The sequence below is a fragment of the Euprymna scolopes genome, chromosome 46, assembly GCF_053919585.1.
Source record: "Euprymna scolopes isolate OS-2025 chromosome 46, ASM5391958v1, whole genome shotgun sequence".
NCBI lineage: Eukaryota > Metazoa > Mollusca > Cephalopoda > Sepiida > Sepiolidae > Euprymna > Euprymna scolopes.
The window spans coordinates 218,920,846-218,940,440 of NC_136527.1; the positions used below are offsets into that span (position 1 = coordinate 218,920,846).

General features: G+C 39.2%; 1 protein-coding gene across 1 annotated transcript in view; it reads left to right on the plus strand.

The window, feature by feature from the left end:
* Positions 1 to 19,595, plus strand: part of LOC145270364 (uncharacterized) — a 126,211-nt gene that overhangs the window by 31,538 nt on the left and 75,078 nt on the right. Inside the window, exon 2 of the mRNA XM_080126013.1 lies at positions 18,504 to 18,519. Within this exon, the coding sequence (XP_079982139.1) occupies positions 18,504 to 18,519 (16 nt within the window). The remainder of the gene's footprint in view (positions 1 to 18,503; positions 18,520 to 19,595) is intronic.

Genomic DNA, 19,595 nt, shown 5'->3' on the forward strand with positions numbered 1-19,595 from the left:
CACGGTAAGTTCGGAAAAAGGTGTTATAAATAATAAACTAGACAAAATACTGTTAGAAATTTGCTCAATATATGTTACCGTGACATAGGTTGACATATATTCGGTGGTTTTTCAAAATAGATTCAAAAAGGCGCCCGACTCTCTCTTTAACACGGTAAGTTCGGAAAAAGGTGTTATAAATAATAAACTAGACAAAATACTGTTAGAAATTTGCTCAATATATGTTACCGTGACATAGGTTGACATATATTCGGTGGTTTTTCAAAATAGATTCGAAAAAGGCGCCCGACTCTCTCTTTAACACGGTAAGTTTGGGAAAAGATGTTATAAATAATAAACTAGACAAAATACTGTTAGAAATTTGCTCAATATATGTTACCGTGACATAGGTTGACATATATTCGGTGGTTTTTCAAAATAGATTCGAAAAAGGCGCCCGACTCTCTCTTTAACACGGTAAGTTTGGGAAAAGATGTTATAAATAATAAACTAGACAAAATACTGTTAGAAATTTGCTCAATATATGTTACCGTGACATAGGTTGACATATATTCGGTGGTTTTTCAAAATAGATTCGAAAAAGGCGCCCGACTCTCTCTTTAACACGGTAAGTTTGGGAAAAGATGTTATAAATAATAAACTAGACAAAATACTGTTAGAAATTTGCTCAATATATGTTACCGTGACATAGGTTGACATATATTCGGTGGTTTTTCAAAATAGATTCGAAAAAGGCGCCCGACTCTCTCTTTTACACGGTAAGTTCGGAAAAAGGTGTTATAAATAATAAACTAGACAAAATACTGTTAGAAATTTGCTCAATATATGTTACCGTGACATAGGTTGACATATATTCGGTGGTTTTTCAAAATAGATTCGAAAGCTGTGTATATTATATTTTTTTAATAGAATTTTTTTTTTTCAAGTCTGTTTGTATTTGAAGCAATGGCAATGAAAGGGTGGCTCCACACTCCCCAAAGCCTGCAAGTTGGAGCCTCACCATCGGATACAGTTTAAGGTCCCATCCAAGACCATCTTCTACAAGTAAACTCATAGTAACAAAATTCTTTTTCGATTAGTCAATGCATGCTTGGCATTTACTTAGCCACTGCCATATCCAGGACCTCATTGAATCGAAAGTTTTTTATTGTTAAAAGTAATTCTTACGGAAAACTCGATAAAGTCACTGTCATAATATAGGCTAAGAGACTATTAGTCGCCTAGAGTTATGCCCCTTGGCCCGTGACGTATGAATCTCGTCCGCCATTGTTTCTCAGTGCAACGTTTACTACTAGACAATAAAGAACGCATTTTACACCACCTTCGAGTCTGTTTATCAATGCTTCCAAAGTATGTATTATCACGACATGGTGTCTGAAGTGGGATCCTCTAAAGAATCAAAGGAATAGTAACAATATTATCCTAAAAAAAAAAAAAAAAAAAAAAACGAACATTTTCGGGATCTAAAAAAAATTAATACAAAAACACACGTGGTGTCGGTATTTTTCTCGCAATCGACGATGAATACATATTCGCAACTACCACCTCCAACAATCGATTGGAACACTTCAAATTTGGCCAAATCAATGGACCGATTTATCAGGCAAGTTCATTTATATTTCGACGGCCCAATGAAAGACGTTGATTCAGACACAAAGTTAAATTACTTGCTAATATGGTCTGGTATCGAGGGCCAGGAAATAAGTGACACTTTTCCCTTTCGACAGGGAGAAGAAAGGACATTGGATAAATATATCCAATTTTTTAAGGAATATGCGAATCCGCGATCGAACTTTCGTGTAGCTAGACACAACCTACTAAAGTGTAAACAAAACGCGGATGAATCGGCACACGCATTTCTAAGTCGGCTGCGTCAGACAGCCAAACAGTGTGAATACGGTCGGACGGTGGAAGAGACCATTGTGTTGGACCTATTCATATTCGGTATTTATTTACAGTCTGCACAAAAGTCCCTAATAAGAGAAGGAAGCGATCTCACGATCGAGAAAGCACTCGGAATCGTCGAGACAGAAGAAGCCACGTGTAAACAAATGGAAGCATTACGTACAACAGCAGTAGAAGACAGCTCTACACTCGCAGTTAGAGCCAGACAGCCCAGTGGACCTACCACATGTGGTAATTGTGGCACTCTCGGACTATATCTTCTATGTCCTTATTTAACCCTATCCAGTACACCGCTGAACGCGCTCGTAACCTCGTTCTCTCTACTCCTTGGTGTGAAGCATGCAGCTCTTCCAGTATGCCTCTTTGCAACGAGGCTGGGATAATGATTCTCTGGCTCTTGAGTAGAATTCCATCCTGGACCCCAATCTCATCTCTGAAATTCCAGAATGGCAGGAGAATTCCTGGGCAGTCAGCCCGGTTGGAAGGCCAGCCGGTCAATACCATGCTTACAAGTTGCTTTAGGAGTGGATCGAGACGTCTCACAACATTCATTACCCCACATGGCAGATACATGTACAACAGGTACCCCATGGGAGTCAAATCTGCCCAAGATGAGTTCCAAAGAGCCATGCAGGAAAACTTCGGAGACCTCGAAAATGTCCTATCCATATGCGACGACATAGTAGTGTACGGATTCGAGGAAGACGGCAGTGACCATGACAAGGCACTGAGGCAGCTAATGTTTAGAGCAAGGGAAAGAAACTGCAGGTTTAATTCAGAGAAATTTGTGGTGAAAACCTCCGAAATCCCTTTCTACGGCCACATATTCTCAAGAGACGGTGTCAAGCCAGATCCCCGGAAAATAGAGGCGATCACACAGATGCAACCCCCCGAGGATGCAAAACAGCTCACCAGCTTCCTAGGCCTGGTGAACTACTTGAACAAATTCTCTCCACGACTCGCGACACTGACAAAACCCCTACGTGAGTTAACATCGAAGAAGAATGACTTCACATGGTCTTCACAGGAGCAACAGGCATTCGAAGAAATCAAAAAAGAGATCGGAAATCATATGACACTCCGATACTTCGACCCTAAAGAACCAATAGTGCTACAGGTAGATGCGTCTTCAATGGGTATAGGCGCGGCTCTGCTACAAAACGACAGACCAGTAGCATTCGCGAGCAAAGCACTTTCCGGACCAGAAACACGCTACTCAAACATAGAGAGGGAGATGTTGGCTATCGTCTTTGGCCTGGAGAAATTTCACAGTTACGTTTGGGGCCACAAAACGACAATTCATACGGATCACAAGCCATTGGAGTCGATAGCATTGAAAAATCTAGCACAAGCACCCCCAAGCCTGGCTAGAATGTTATTGAAGGTCGAGGGATATGATTTTACTGTAAAATATACCCCAGGAAAAACAGTTCCAATTGCAGACTGCTTGTCACGAGTAGCACCCAGACCCAGTGGGCACATTGAAGGGATCGATCTCAACGTCCATAGCATGATCTCATACCTCAACTTTGCGCCGACGAGAGTTGAAGATATAAGAGTGGAAACATCCCAGGATCCACTCCTAAAGCAACTTGTAAGCATGGTATTGACCGGCTGGCCTTCCAACCGGGCTGACTGCCCAGGAATTCTCCTGCCATTCTGGAATTTCAGAGATGAGATTGGGGTCCAGGATGGAATTCTACTCAAGAGCCAGAGAATCATTATCCCAGCCTCGTTGCAAAGAGGCATACTGGAAGAGCTGCATGCTTCACACCAAGGAGTAGAGAGAACGAGGTTACGAGCGCGTTCAGCGGTGTACTGGATAGGGTTAAATAAGGACATAGAAGATATAGTCCGAGAGTGCCACACATGCCAGAAATACCAAGCCAGTATCCCGCCCGAATCAATACTCCAGCACGAAACCCCTACGTACCCCTGGCAGTACGTCAGCACAGACTTGTTCACATTGGCAGGGAAAGAATATCTGCTTGTGGCAGATCAGTACAGCCGAAACCCCTTCGTACGACTCCTTCCGTCCGCCTCATCAATATCCGTTATTAGAAGTATTAAGACGATATTTGAGGAACAAGGAGTGCCGGAAATCTTGTACTCGGACAATGGTCCACAATTTACAAATAAAGATTTCAAGGATTTCGCCAGGACGTACAGCTTCCAACACAGGACATCGTCCCCACATTACCCCAAGTCTAACGGATTCGCCGAAAGAATGGTGGGAACATGCAAGAAAATTTTGACGAAGGCAGGGGAAACTGGTCAAGACAGCTACCTAGCAATGATGGCTTACAGAGCCACGCCACTGTCATCAGACATTAAGTCCCCGGCAGAGTTACTCAACGGACGAAAAATACGGACACCCCTTGTATCCAAGCAACAACTTGGCGATGAGCAGACTAGGACAGCCATACAGAAACAGAAAGATCAGTCTAAGGTCTGCTATGACAGGAAACATAACAGACACCACTCCCACCTACACGCAGGACAGAATGTCTATGTCCAGCAGGAAAAAGCAAAGATATGGGAGCCTGGAAAAATTCAGCGCTCCAGCGTGACACCCAGATCCTACATAGTTGAATCTGAGAACGGTAACACCTATAGAAGGAACAGGCAGTTCCTCAGACCAGCTGGGAGGAGATCAACAACCGCAAATAGATCCGACCAACCTCGCCCCAGCGACTCTCCACCGGATCCCACCCAGAAGGAAGGTCCCCCCCTAAACAAATCGAACAGCCGACCACCGAACAACACTCCAGCGGCACGCCTCACACCTGAACTGAGAAACTCACCCCCGAATTAAGAAGATCTCAGAGACGAGTGAATGCTCCTCAGAAACTGAACTTATAGGTTATACTATCCTAAAAAAAAAAGAGACAATACCATTACCCCAGAACAATGGAGACAAGCTAAATAATATATTAGAGACTATGTTATCCCTTAATCAGATAAAGGCTAAATATCGCCCTTGGACTATATACATATATATGGAAGGGAAGGGATGTCATAATATAGGCTAAGAGACTATTAGTCGCCTAGAGTTATGCCCCTTGGCCCGTGACGTATGAATCTCGTCCGCCATTGTTTCTCAGTGCAACGTTTACTACTAGACAATAAAGAACGCATTTTACACCACCTTCGAGTCTGTTTATCAATGCTTCCAAAGTATGTATTATCACGACAATGTGTACAGTAATACAACCCCCCCTTTTTTTTTTAATATAAAGTTATAATATAAACATGGCCAGATTAAAACCGGTTCAAAATTAATATTGCGTTAAAATCCAGTTTTTGTACATGCACTGAGATATTCTTGTATGTCTTGTTTTATGAAATACGGAAGCCGGAACTGAACCAAATGAACTGGTTGATTGGAAAACATTCACTTCCGCAGTTGCGTTCGCCGTTCTAAAACTTCAAAGCTTAACGCAATTATTCTGTTAGTGTTTACTAAAAAGTAAGCAAATTATCTATTAAAAGTAAGTTGTTAAATTATTTTTATAAATTTTTTTTCTTGTGTTTTACGTTTAATTTTAAAGTTTATTAAACTTTTTTTTCCCAATTTTAAATACTTTAAAAACTCAACTTATTTCGTTAACGTTTGTTTTTAATTTTAGTAGTAAAAACTGGTAAAAGAGAAAATTATTCCCAAGTAGCTACAAACTGGACACTCACCAAAAGATTGGAAAGAAAACTAGACGGCACATATATGGCCTGGGTATTCATATAAAGAATTAGGTGTAGGGAAAGGATGGGAGGTGGTTAAGGATGCTATAGAGGCCATAACCAAGAATACCTTAAATGAATAACGTTGGAAGTATGTAGATTCTGACTCCATATAATTAAAGACAGACGAATATTGAAGGTTGAGAACCGATTTTATTTACTGCCAACAATTTGTATTAGGAGAGGCAAAGTGTTCGTAGGATGGAATGTGATTTAACAAAGGAGATGAATGTTCGTAAAATGTTTGTAGGTATGTATGAATTGACAAGGAATGAATGTTCGTAAAATGTTTGTAGGTATGTATAAATTGACAAGGAATGAATGTTCGTAAAATGTTTGTAGGTATGTATGAATTGACAAGGAATGAATGTTTGTAAAATGTTTGTAGGTATGTATGAATTGACAAGGAATGAATGTTGGTAAAATGTTTGTAGGTATGTATGAATTGACAAGGAATGAATGTTGGTAAAATGTTTGTAGGTATGTATGAATTGAAAGGAATGAATGTTCGTAAAATGTTTGTAGGTATGTATGAATTGAAAGGAATGAATGTTCGTAAAATGTTTGTAGGTATGTATGAATTGACAAGGAATGAATGTTGGTAAAATGTTTGTAGGTATGTATGAATTGACAAGGAATGAATGTTTGTAAAATGTTTGTAGGTATGTATGAATTGACAAGGAATGAATGTTCGTAAAATGTTTGTAGCTATGTATGAATTGACAAGGAATGAATGTTCGTAAAATGTTTGTAGGTATGTATGAATTGACAAGGAATGAATGTTTGTAAAATGTTTGTAGGTATGTATGAATTGACAAGGAATGAATGTTCGTAAAATGTTTGTAGGTATGTATGAATTGACAAGGAATGAATGTTCGTAAAATGTTTGTAGCTATGTATGAATTGACAAGGAATGAATGTTCGTAAACTGTTTGTAGGTATGTATGAATTGACAAGGAATGAATGTTCGTAAAATGTTTGTAGGTATGTATGAATTGACAAGGAATGAATGTTCGTAAAATGTTTGTAGCTATGTATGAATTGACAAGGAATGAATGTTCGTAAACTGTTTGTAGGTATGTATGAATTGACAAGGAATGAATGTTCGTAAAATGTTTGTAGGTATGTATGAACTGCTTAACCTATTTTGTTTTCAAGTAAGATCTTAGACTTACTTGTTGTTTCATCAAATACTTCTGCATGCAAAATCCGATCCCGCATTTTGCTAATTCCTACCCTCTGATGAGAAGGAGAGTATTTCTTCGAAACTCCGCGGATTAAGGACTATCCATTTATCTAGTGTTTCCTTTTCAGATTAAATATGTTTTTAACTCATTTCAAAGTGTTTTTTTTTATCATATTTCATTAATTGTTTGCTCACACACACACACATACACATGTATATATATATATATATATATATATATATATATATATATATATATATAAGAACAAGTAGTTAATAAACATGTTAAAAAACACTTTAAAAAAGAGTTAAAAATATATTTAATTTTAAAAAGGAAACACTAGATAAATGGATAGTCCTTAATCCGCGGAGTTTCGAAAAAATACTTTCCTTCTCATCAGAGGGTAGGAATTAGCAAAATGCGGGATCGGATTTTGCTTGCAAAAGTATTTAATGAAACTACAAGTAAGTTATAGATCTTACTTGATAAAAAAAAGTGAAGCAGAGGGAATATGGTGAATAAAAAAGTGATTTCACGTGAATGGATAGTTTGGTGAAGGGTAAAATTTCCAATGACGATAAAATCCAAAGATGCAGAATCCACGAAAGTTAGTTAAATTTCCATTTGCACAAGAAAAGTCCAAGGGAATTGCGTAATTGGAAGATGGTCCAAAGTAATCCAAAAGAGGCCACTCAAGGATAAGGGTTAAAGAGTGTACAGTAGAAATTGGACAATATAATAATCATTGGTAATGAAAATTTGTTAAATTTGATAACTTATATGGAACGGCTCATCAAGAACTTATTTACTTTAGACTTGAACACAACCATATTGTAGTCAGCCGGAAAGCAGGAAAACGGAAGACAATTCCACAGGCGTGCAGTTCTAAGAAAGAAGCTTTGTTCATGGAATCTACGTTTAGGTTTAGGCACATATAAAGAGTGGGGGGAATTATTGATAGTGTTTTCAGCTAGACGAGTGTTTCTTGTGAAAGTTTTGCGAGGGGGGATCATAGATTGAAGCTCAGTCGAACACTTTCCATGAAAATAACGATACATCAGAGACAAACTCGCAACATCTCTTCTGTGAGATAGAGGTTGCAAGGAAGAACTAATTCCCCTGGCCTTCGTCAGATGGTAACACACACACACACACACACACACACACACACACACAGATGAACAATTAGATATTAATATATCATAAATAGACGGCAACAACATAATTCTACGGTTCAAATAGTGAAGAATCACCAACAATAGACATTAAGTGACATTGTAGCGTCTACCTGGAAATTTATTTTGTCAGGACATTTGAACATTTCACCGTTTCCGGAGAGCTCCGAAAAAAAGACAAAAAAAGGCGTGGCGCCAAAATTCAAGAACTCTCTCGATCTCTTTTTTGCTCGGCACCCGAAGAGTTAAGACGCGTTACTGTCACGCTCCGTCGCTTGTGCGCAACAGCAACAAAACACACTTGTGCTGATTTCCCATTGATGAAACAATACACAGAAAGAAAGAAAAACATTCTTATCTTTCCTTCAGCTCCTTACTCGACGCATTTCCTAAAAAATATTAATTTCCAACGCGACGTCAAAAAATTAATCGTAAGCGAGATGCTCGTTGTTTTTGCACAACGCGCTATCCTTCGCTTCAACATGTATACAAATCAGGATGAACCCTTCGTCCCAAGTACACATATCAGCATTTAGACAATTATACAACATACACTGTTTTTGGTGCCTTTTTGGTACACGATGATATAACACAAATATACCATATTCTAAAACAAGACCACATCTAGCCCCTCCCTCTTGGACAGGGTCCAAACAAGAGTTTTTCCCTCTAATAGGTCTCAATTTGTCAACTTTTTGGTACACCATAATATAACTAAAATACTTGTAGAAAAGGCAGAGGGATGCAACATTTCGTTGATGGGACAGAGGCTGAAGCTTAGATGCCAGTTCAGGGCCTATCAGGTTTGCAACTCTCTTTTGAACCTTGTCAAGGAGCGAGAGACTAGTAGCAGATGCACCAGCCCAGATGTGACAGCAATACTCCATACATGGGCGAATGGTGGCCTTATAGAGGTACAGGATACTTTCGGGTGTTAGTAGTTGTCTAGCACGGTAGAGAGAGCCCACCTTTCTTGCAGCGACCCTGGCAATGCCTTCAATGTAATTGATCCAACTCATGTTTCCTGTGAACGTTAGGCCAAGCAGTTTGAAAGACGTACTCTCAGATAAAGAGTCGTTGGCCATTGCTATAGATGGTAGAGAGGGTGTCTTGTAATTATTGAATGAAACCAGTTTAGTCTTGGCGGCATTGAACGCGACCAACCACTTTTGTCCCCATTCCACCACTGATTGGAGATTGGAGGTCTTCCTCTAGTGTTTCTGCCATTTCTTTAGAAATGTGTTCATTCGTCTTTCTGTCGTGCCTGCCATAGAGTGTAGTGTCATCAGCATATATACCCATCTCAGAGGCAATTTTGTCGGGGAGGTCATTTATGAATATCAGGAACAATAGAGGTCCAAGGATAGAACCCTGGGGCACCCCCGCATTTATATCATATTGTTTAGATGTACGACCGTCGAGGACAACCTGGATTTTTCTCTTATCTAAGAAGGATTTAATTATGTTAAGTATTCTACCAGTGATACCGTATGATCTAATTTTCCTGAGGAAACCCTCATGCCATACCCTATCAAAAGCCTTAGATATATCTAGAGCTACCGCTCTGCCCTCCCCCGCTTTGTCCAGTGAATGGTATATATGTCCAGAGATTTTAGTTAGGATGTCTGCTGTGGAACGGGCTTTTCTAAATCCATATTTTTTGTCAGTCAGAAGTTTAGCATCTGTAAGGTGGTGGACTAGAGCATGGTTAATTAAGGTCTCAAATATTTTGGCAAAAAGTGGGAGGAGGCTAATGGGCCGATAATTTAATGGGCCAGTCATTTCACCAGAATTCTTGAATACTGGTACAACAGAAGCAGTTTTCCAACAGCCCGGAAAGAAAGCTTCATTAAGGCATTTGTTGTAGAGTTTGGAGAGAACTGGAGCTACTTTGGCTGAGCACTTTTTTAATAGCACAGCTGGGATGAGATCAGGTCCACATGCTTTTGAAGTGTCAAGATTTTTTATGATAGCATGTACCTGAGCACATGTCATTTGCACGGTGGCCGAAGAGAGCCACACACCTCGAAGATGTAATTTTAGCTAAGTACATTTTTTCTTTGCACACTTTATTTTATTTTTTTTATTTTATTTTTTTTTTACTTATTTATTTTATTTTATTTAAGCCAAACAAATCTAACCCTATTTTTTTTAATTTTTACTTATTTATTTTATTTTATTTATTTATTCATTTATTTTTTTTTTAAGCCAAACAAATCTAACCCTCTTTTTTTTCGTTTGTGCTTTACACAGATAGTGTGCTTGAAGATCAGCAAGCCTAAATTTTAGATCTATTCCTAACCACAGTGGCCAAGGATTGTGAGACCAATGTCCATAGGCCATTCGGAAACTCCAACCACATTGTTATCAGTAGACATTCCTTAAATTCCGACCTCAGTTAAAGAGCCGTTGCTCAAAATGACAAGGAACTAAAAAAAGGTTGATTGGGAAGCCATCAGAGAACACATAAGATGTGCCCATGAACTAATATCTTTTTCTATTCCTGCTGAACAACTGAATGGCGCAAAGCAGGCATTGAAACATGTTCCCACACGAAAGCATTTTAACAAGCTCCACTTTCCTCAATGGTTCACTTCAGATTGCACAAATGCAGTATGCGTTTCGCTTGTTCGTATATCACAACTGGGCAAAAATATATGCTAGAAATTGTAAGTGAAATAGCTGCTGCCAAAAGAAAGGAATACCGAAATAGGCAGAAAATGTGTAGAATTGCAGAAGAGAGGAACTCGCAATTTTTGAAAAATTTATAATTCTTCAGTGAATAAAGGACAATCAGTAATTCCTCCACTATCCAACAACCACCAAGTTGCTTGCATATCAACTGAGAAGGCTGAACTGATTGCGCGGTGATTCACCTTCCGCTCTACCGTAGACCCAACAAACAACTTCCTCCCCAAATTTCCCTATGCAAACTGAAGCCATACATTCTATGTAATTTTATTTTTTATTTCTCACACATCTTGACCATTCTTATTTTAAAACAATTTCCTGACAAATTTCTTTTTAGCTTATTTAGATGACAGAAGAACTTTTTTTAGGCATAATCTACTCTCATTGAAATAGATTAATTTAAATATGAAGTCGACCGCTTGACATATAAACACCCGAATTATTAACTGTGTCTAAAAATGAGTCGTAGGCGATAAAAGAACAGACGCACTGACTTTCTTTACTGGTAAATATCTCAGACAAGAAATTGTCTTGATTTCAGATTGCGTATTGCTTCTATATTTCTTTTCAGTCTAATTGCCCAGTTTTTAATTTAATTCATGCCTGGCCAAGTTACTGTTGTAAAATCTAAATGTGACGAAGTTCAGGATCTATTCAAAATATATAAGCAGAATATTGGTTTTCTTTCCTTTCCTTCTCCTTACAAAAGAAGAGAAAGCTCTCACTAAACGACCACAAATGTAAAGTGTGCCCCCCTCCCCTACTCCAATGACCTGGCATAGTAAAGGTAGAATTCCTTAGCGTCATTTGCATGGTGGTCGAAGAGAGCCACACACCGAAGATGTAATTTTAGCTAAGTACATTTTTTGTTTTTTCTTTGCACACTTTATTTTATTTTATATTATATTTTATTTTATCCTCTTTTTTAAACCAAACAAATCTAACCCTTTTTATTTTTTATTTATTTTTTTTTTTTCGTTTGTGCTCATATCATTCTATGTAATTTTTCTTATCTCTCAGACATCTTGACCATTCTTGATTCACCTATTTTAAAACAGTTTACTGACTAATTTCTTTTTTACCACGTCACATCGACGTAGTAATGGGGAGGGGGAATCCCTATTTAGCTTATTTAGATGACAGAAGAACTGTATTTAAGTACAATACTTAATAGTAACAGCCATGGTAAGGTGCAAAAAAAAAAAAAGAAAAGAAAAGTGCCGCCCAATTTAACTTTCACTATTCGTTACCTAAATATGCAGTATTAGGGCTATTCTTCCTGAGTGGATGCTATGCTCTGTGAGTGACCTTAATGTCTTCCTATAAATACAAAATACGAATTTCCGATTCGCCATGAACTAGTTCTTGTAACTGGAACAAACACCTTACTGCTAGCTACGAAATCCCAATATACATTTTACCTCCAAGACGATTACCTCTGTCTAACCTGCATGCGCAAAAAAAACAAAACAAAAAAAAAACTTACCTGCCACTCTAAATCCTAATGTAGATCTGTTTCTTGTAAATTAATAACCCCTGTCTCTTGAAGGCTAACAATCTGCTCCTTCCCACCAAACCGCCACTTAACTCCTACATTTCACAGCATTTTGTACACGAATCCTTAACTTGCAGCCCCTAACCCTCACATGCTAACTGCCTAGTCATCACTAAACATCTATACAATTCTACCCTTTAGACATGCATTGGAGTTCATTCCTATTCCAGTTAGGTATTTAACAGCCAAAGTATGTACTCGGAAGCAAAGCACACCGCACTGCATTACACAACTATGTCTCCTCTAAGATAGCTTTGCAACACGAATACGAAACTGAACCAATGTTCCTTGCTATGCTAAATGTCCATAACTCTTACTTGAAAGCTGAAAACATCTTCTCTCAATAATAGGAACTCACTTTGTACCTTCAACTTTATTCGCACCTACTAAAACCAGCCCATATATCTATTTACCAAATTACACATGACTCAAAACTTACTGTTTTACCCGTACTATATTGCACTCGCATCTCATGCCCTGCTGACATCTAAAATATAGTTTGGGCACAACTCGTATTTCAATTCTTAACACCTACTCACACTTTAATGATAATAATAATAATAATCCTAGACCCAAGCTAACATGAATAAAAAAATAAATAAATAAATAAATAATAAATATATATATATATATATATATATATATATATATATATATATATATATATATATATATATATATATATGTATAAGGAATGAAAAAATACCAGTGGTGGTTGACGTTATGTTACGAGAAAAATAGAAAAAACCGAATGAAATTATGAAAAAATCAACGTTTCGTCCTTATTTCAGAGGACATCTTCAGGATAATTGAAATAAAAAATAAAAATGTAAGAAAAGAAAAAGTCATAGATCGTGCGAAAAAGATTCAAGGTAGGATTCAAGAACTGTCTTTTTCGCACGATCTATGACTTTTTCTTTTCTTACATTTTTATTTTTTATTTCAATTATCCTGAAGATGTCCTCTGAAATAAGGACGAAACGTTGATTTTTTAATATATATATATATATATATATAAAAGGGAAATCCTCAAACCACATTATCTCCTCCTAACAAGCCTCCTTACAATCATACTTGCTTACACTGCATGAGCTCTACTCAACCCCTTTATCCAGTAACAATGAAATAACAATGTCCCTAATTCACTTTGAGGAGTGTAACTATTTAGCAGATATAACCTCTACAAACTAACCCAGTAACATTAACTAACCACGCGGGGTCGCAGAAATACCTGGATTAGAACCCAGGCGCGGAGCAAACCCTCTCAGTGGTGACGGACCCAGTAGATCTTTCCAGATCATCCGTCTAGGAGAAGGAAAACTCTGAAACTAAACCAAAGAGGAGGGAGGCCTCTTCAGTCTTGGATGACAACCTTCCTAGAGCTGGTGACTCAAACAAATTACCAGTTTGCAAACCTAAATTGCTTAAGGAGTAGATAGGTTCTGTCTATCGCCCGGCTTCCATACTCCTTCTTTGCCTATTAGTCAGGCGCAGAAATACTATCACAGTGATTCGACAGAAACACTCAGTGGTAGAACTTGCTTCTTGTCTAGGGCAATGAACGCCGTTTCCCCACTCCCGACACACCCCACCCCTAAAGCTGGGCACTTGAGAATGCTTGAGTAACATATATGCCTGAGCAATTAGATTGGGTTGACCTTCCTCTGATGGGTTGAGGGTACCAGATTGACAGTTACTGGCTGCTGTTTCCAACTGGTAGTACAGGTGCCCTAACTCTTTGGTAGCGCTTAGAGCGGTTGCTCCATCAACAATTGTATAATATCGGGATGTTTGCAGTGCCATGGCGCGCATGGAAAGGGACCCTGCACTTATCCCCGGTGGGCTTTCCTGAGGCCACAGTCCTAGTTAATGGAGGGTTAGCTGATGGTCTACTTGTGATGCATGTGTGATACTCTGCATAACCTCCTGTTCAGCTCTCCCTTACCTAAACTGAAACTCGTTAAAAAATATGATGACAGTACAATCTAAAAATAAGCTTAAACCAGGCTTAGGGTCAAACAAATCCAACTTGCCTCCTCCCTTGAGGCTTGCATTCACAAATATCCGTGGGCTTAGAACTAATTTAGCTGATGTTGAAGCATTTCTCCTAACAAATACCCCGGATATCTTAGCACTAAGTGAGACTAACCTACACTCCTCCATCCCCTCTAACTACTTTAACATGCCTGGATATCTCCCACTCTGCCGTAAGGACTCTGACAAGGGCACCTCGATTCACTATTGTGGAACGATGGTAAGCATTATGTCTGCAGAGAGGTCTGTGTCCAGAGTCCGAGCGAGGGAGGCCTGGGTCAGCCCAGTCTCTTGTGTCACAGAAATGCCGAGAGATTGGCTTTCCTGGGTTGTTCACTTGAAGAAGACGCTCCTTGAGTCCCTGTGGTTGAGAACTCGTTTCCCAATCTCAAACCCAACCCCTCGGTAGAAGGTTGTCGTAGACCGAGGGGGGAGTCTAAGTTCTTCTCCGAATGCCGGATCGCTCTTAGAGCTTTGCCGGGGACCAGTGTCCTCGATCAGCCAAGAAAGAAACTTTATCGGGAGCTAGTGGAGGGGACCGCGAAGGATCCACTTTGTAGGCGGATGGGATGGTCGATGGAGGTTGTCCGTTCTCATTGGAGTTGGACGCCGGGACGGGAGATTCTGAACAACTCGGAATTTTCCCTTACTTGGCGACTGGTCCGAAACGCGCTGCCCCTTCTCGACGAACTCTGCCGGTATAAAGAACATACGAGGGGCTTCTGTCCGCGCTGTGACGAATGCGAGCCCGAAACGATCGGGCACGCATTTTTTAGTTGCAGCCGGATCCAGCCCTTATTGGAGTACGTCGGGGGGGGGGGAGGGTAATGGCTCGCATCGATGCCGAATGTCCGCTCGATCTCGACGAAGGTTATTTTGTGTACAACATGGAGCCGCCGTTCCCCAGGGAGGAAAGAATGGTTTTCCTGGCGATCCTGGCAGTAGCGCGCATGGTGATTTGGATCACGCGCCTCAAGTTGGTCCGCGAAGGGACATCTGTTCCGGATCGGGATCTGATCGTTTACTTTAAACATTTGCTTAAAGTAAAGATCAGATCCGATTGGAGGAGGTTGCCTAGAGTGGAATTTGACAAGAGGTGGGTGCACAGCACTAGTCTGTGCATCCGTCGAGGAGCCAAGTTTCAATACGTGTTCCCTCCTTAAGCATGGCACGGGCAGTGCTGGGTCCTTCGGAACCCATCCCGCTTAGGTTCTAGCTAAGTCATTTTAAGAAGACTCTTGACTGGTGGTACAAATGAGATCCTGTTCCTGATTTTATTTTTTGGTACTAGTCTGCCCATCCCGTTTGTGCCACATCCTTGCTTTTTCAACAACCCCGGTCACTCCCCTACTCAGAGGTCACCTTCACCCCCCCCCCTCCACCCGTTACTTTGTTTTCTCCCACTTCCATTAAGGTATTTTCCCCAATCCCCATTAGGGATCGCCCTGCTTGTTTTCGGCTCCCCGGAAAACAGCGGGGGGTCTAGTCACCTAGATTAGTACAGGGGGGCCTCACTAACAACCCAGTAGGATTTATTTTTTGTTTTTTTTAATAGGAACAATTTTGATTAGTTTTCCCCACCCCACGAACAATCTTTCACTTAATTCAAAAACTTTTTATTTTCTAATGAAATTGAATTTTATTTTTTCACACATGCACACATACACACACACACACAAAAAAAAGATGCATACACAAACACACAGACAACTGTTTTTAAAATTGTAAATATGTTTTGACTCTTAAACGCTGGGGATTTATTAGTTAGATCCATAGAGTGAATGAGGTATTTTGGTAAATGTTGCCAGTCAAGAGTAAGACTCCAAAGTCTACATTTATTACTTTTTAATCACTTTAGTCACAAAGACCCTGAACCCTTCCCCTCCCCAATTTCTTGTAGGGCCTTGTGCCTAATTTTGTTGTTTAAAAATCTTTTGTTTTTTACGTAATTGTATTCTCAAAAATTTTAAAAGCAATAAAATATATAAACAAGAGCAAAGTGTAGTATCTGTTCCGGCAGATACTGCACTTAAGATAATTTGTACCAGTCAATGGAGGGGAAACCCTCTATACTGGGACAATTATTATTTTTGGTAACCAGAGTGCCCCCTTTTTGCCTACTTTTAGGGGAGCTGGTTTTTACCTCACATTAAAAACGGCCTTGTGCCTAATTTGCTCAGTGGGGGAGCAAATAAATACCATCTGTTCCGACAGATGCTGCACTTAAGATGGTTTGTACCAGTCAATGGAGGGGAAACCCTCTATACTGGGACAATTATTATTTTTGGTAACCAGAGTGCCCCCTTTTTGCCTACTTTTAGGGGAGCTGGTTTTTACCTCACATTAAAAACGGCCTTGTGCCTAATTTGCTCAGTGGGGGAGCAAATAAATACCATCTGTTCTGGCAGATACTGCAAGCAAAGACCATATGTGTGGGCAACCTCACATATAAGACATTGGTCAATGTAGGGGCAACCCTTCATACCAATTGTCACTATCCAACTCCCCTACTCCCCGGGGAGTTGGTCCCCATTTCCCCTTTACTCCTCACATTAAAAATCGGCCTTGTGCCTAATTTGCTCGGTGGGGGAGCAAATAAATACCATCTGTTCCGGCAGATACTGCAAGCAAAGACCAGATGTGGGGGCAACCCCACATACCTGACCTTTAGCCAGCTCCCATTTCCCACCTCTCGGGAGCTGGTCCCCTTTTTCCCTTCCCCCTCCCTTCACTCCTCACTTTAAAAATTGGCCTTCTGCCTAATTTGCTCAGTGGGGGAGCAAATAAATACCATCTGTTCCGGCAGATACTGCAAGCAAAGACCATATGTGTGGGCAACCTCACATATAAGACCTTGGTCAATGTAGGGGCAACCCTTCATACCAATTGTCACTATCCAACTCCCCTACTCCCCGGGGAGTTGGTCCCTATTTCCCCTTCACTCCTCACATTAAAAATCGGCCTTGTGCCTAATTTGCTCGGTGGGGGAGCAAATAAATACCATCTGTTCTTCAGATACGTCCAAGGATGGAATATTGTTGCCACATCTGGGCAGGAGCTGCTAGAAAGGACTTGTCCTGCCTTGATAGAGTTCAAAATAGACTTCGTAGCCTCGTAGGAGATGTCCTTTTCTCCTCCTTGTAACCTCTATCTCACAGAAGAGATGTTGCGAGTTTGTCTCTGATGTATCATTATTTTCATGGAAAGTGTTCGACTGAGCTTCAGTCTATGGTCCCCCCTCGCCAAACTTCACAAGAAACACTCGTCTAGCTGTAAACACTATCAATAATTCCCCCCCACTATTTATCTTTGCCTAAACCTAAACGTAGATTCCATGAACAAAGCTTCTTTCTTAGAACTGCACGCCTGTGGAAATGTCTTCCGTTTTCCTGCTTTCCGGCTGACTACAATATGGTTGTGTTCAAGTATAAAGTAAATAAGTTCTTGATGAGCCGTTCCATATAAGTTATCAAATTTACCAAATTTTCATTACTAATGATTACTATATTGTCCAATTTCTACTGTACACTCTTTAACCCTTATCCTTGAGTGGCCTCTGGGCCTTGATAATGTGGTGATGCTTATGTAAAAAAAAAAAAGATGCTGCACTTCCATTTCTTGTTCTCTTTCGGTGGAGGAGCTGAATAAACATGTTACATTGAATAAAAACACAAAAAAATATATCCAGTTTGGTAGAAAAGTAACTTATCTTGCCTTTGGTAACATTTATTTGTTATATATTTGCTTTTTTGACAATTCTTTCGAATCTATGTGTACAGTAATACAAACCCGAAATCCTTCACGACTGAGACAATTTTTATTTTTGTACCTTTTCTCCACGTTAAAAAACGACCCTGGTGTCTAACTCTGTCCCGTGGGGAGGCATGATAAATACGTACAAATACTATAAGATAACAAACTCAAGCGGAAGTCCAATATAGAATAAAAATTCAAAGTTCAATCGGAAGTCACGTGCAGAAACGGGCCGTAAAAAATAATCAAATAGTAAAATATTGCCTTTAAAAAAAATAAAAATAAATTAATGGCAATTTTATTGATAATTTAATATAATAAAAAAATATAAGAAAATGAGTTTTTCGTAAGAATTAATTTAAAATTTTTGTTGTCTTTAATTTTACTGCGGACTAGCTTTTCCGTCGCCATCTTGAATTTAATTAGCCATCGTGTGTAATCGTTTACTCTTTTTTTTTGTTGCAGATTATCAAAACAAACCGTAAGTATTATCTTCATTTGGTTGTTTTTTTTTTGTTTGTTTTATTGTTTTTTTTTGTTGTTCATGCAGATTGGCACATTCCAAAAATGGAGAAAATCTTTTATCTTATTCCTACTTGTCACGAAATGACGATGATGGCACATTCCAAAAATGGGTAAAATCCATTGAAAGCGGTCGGTGGTTCTATGAGAAAATAAAGCTGTGTACGCATTATAAATGTTTATTTTCTGTGTCTTACGTTATACATTAGTACATTAGGGGTCATTTCGAGTTAAAAGTTTATTTACTGTACCCATCTGGACTAGAAAAAATCATGATTTAAATGTGTATGTCTCGTCTAAATAACTAACGATAATTGGTAATCTCCAAAAATACCGTTAGGGCTTACAACATGGCCGCCAGAAGAGTCAGCAAAAAACTGCGAATAAAATATATAAAACTCGTAATTTCTGTTTTTAAAGTGGGTTGTCAATTTTCTTTATGAAATATACTTCCAAAATAAACTATTACAGTCGTTTAAAACATAATAGAAGTATTATTGGTAAATGTTTCGTTTAGGTCCACCTCCACAATTTTCTTTAAAATGACGACATTTATAGGTTTTCGACTATGCTGAATACGAAAATCGCATTGAAATGTTGCAGAGATAAGTAGTTATCAAGATAGAAAAAAATGCATTATGCACGGTAATTTTGGCGGCCATTTTTTTACGCGCATGCGCGCGCTCCCTAAGCAATCAGAATTTTACACGAAGGAAAAAAACCAAGATGGCCGCCAAAATTACCGTGCATAATGCATTTTTTTCTATCTTGATAACTACTTATCTCTGCAACATTTCAATGCGATTTTCGTATTCAGCATAGTCGAAAACTTATAAATGTCGTCATTTTAAAGAAAATTGTGGAGGTGGACCTAAACGAAACATTTACCGTATTATTTTTTATTTTTTAAAAACAATGTTTACAAAATGTCTACGAACTGATATGGCCGACCAGACGGCGGGTGATCAAAAAGTCAGATCGAGCGTACCGGAAAACGAAATGAGATCAAATTGACAATTGTTTAGTTCCTATCTT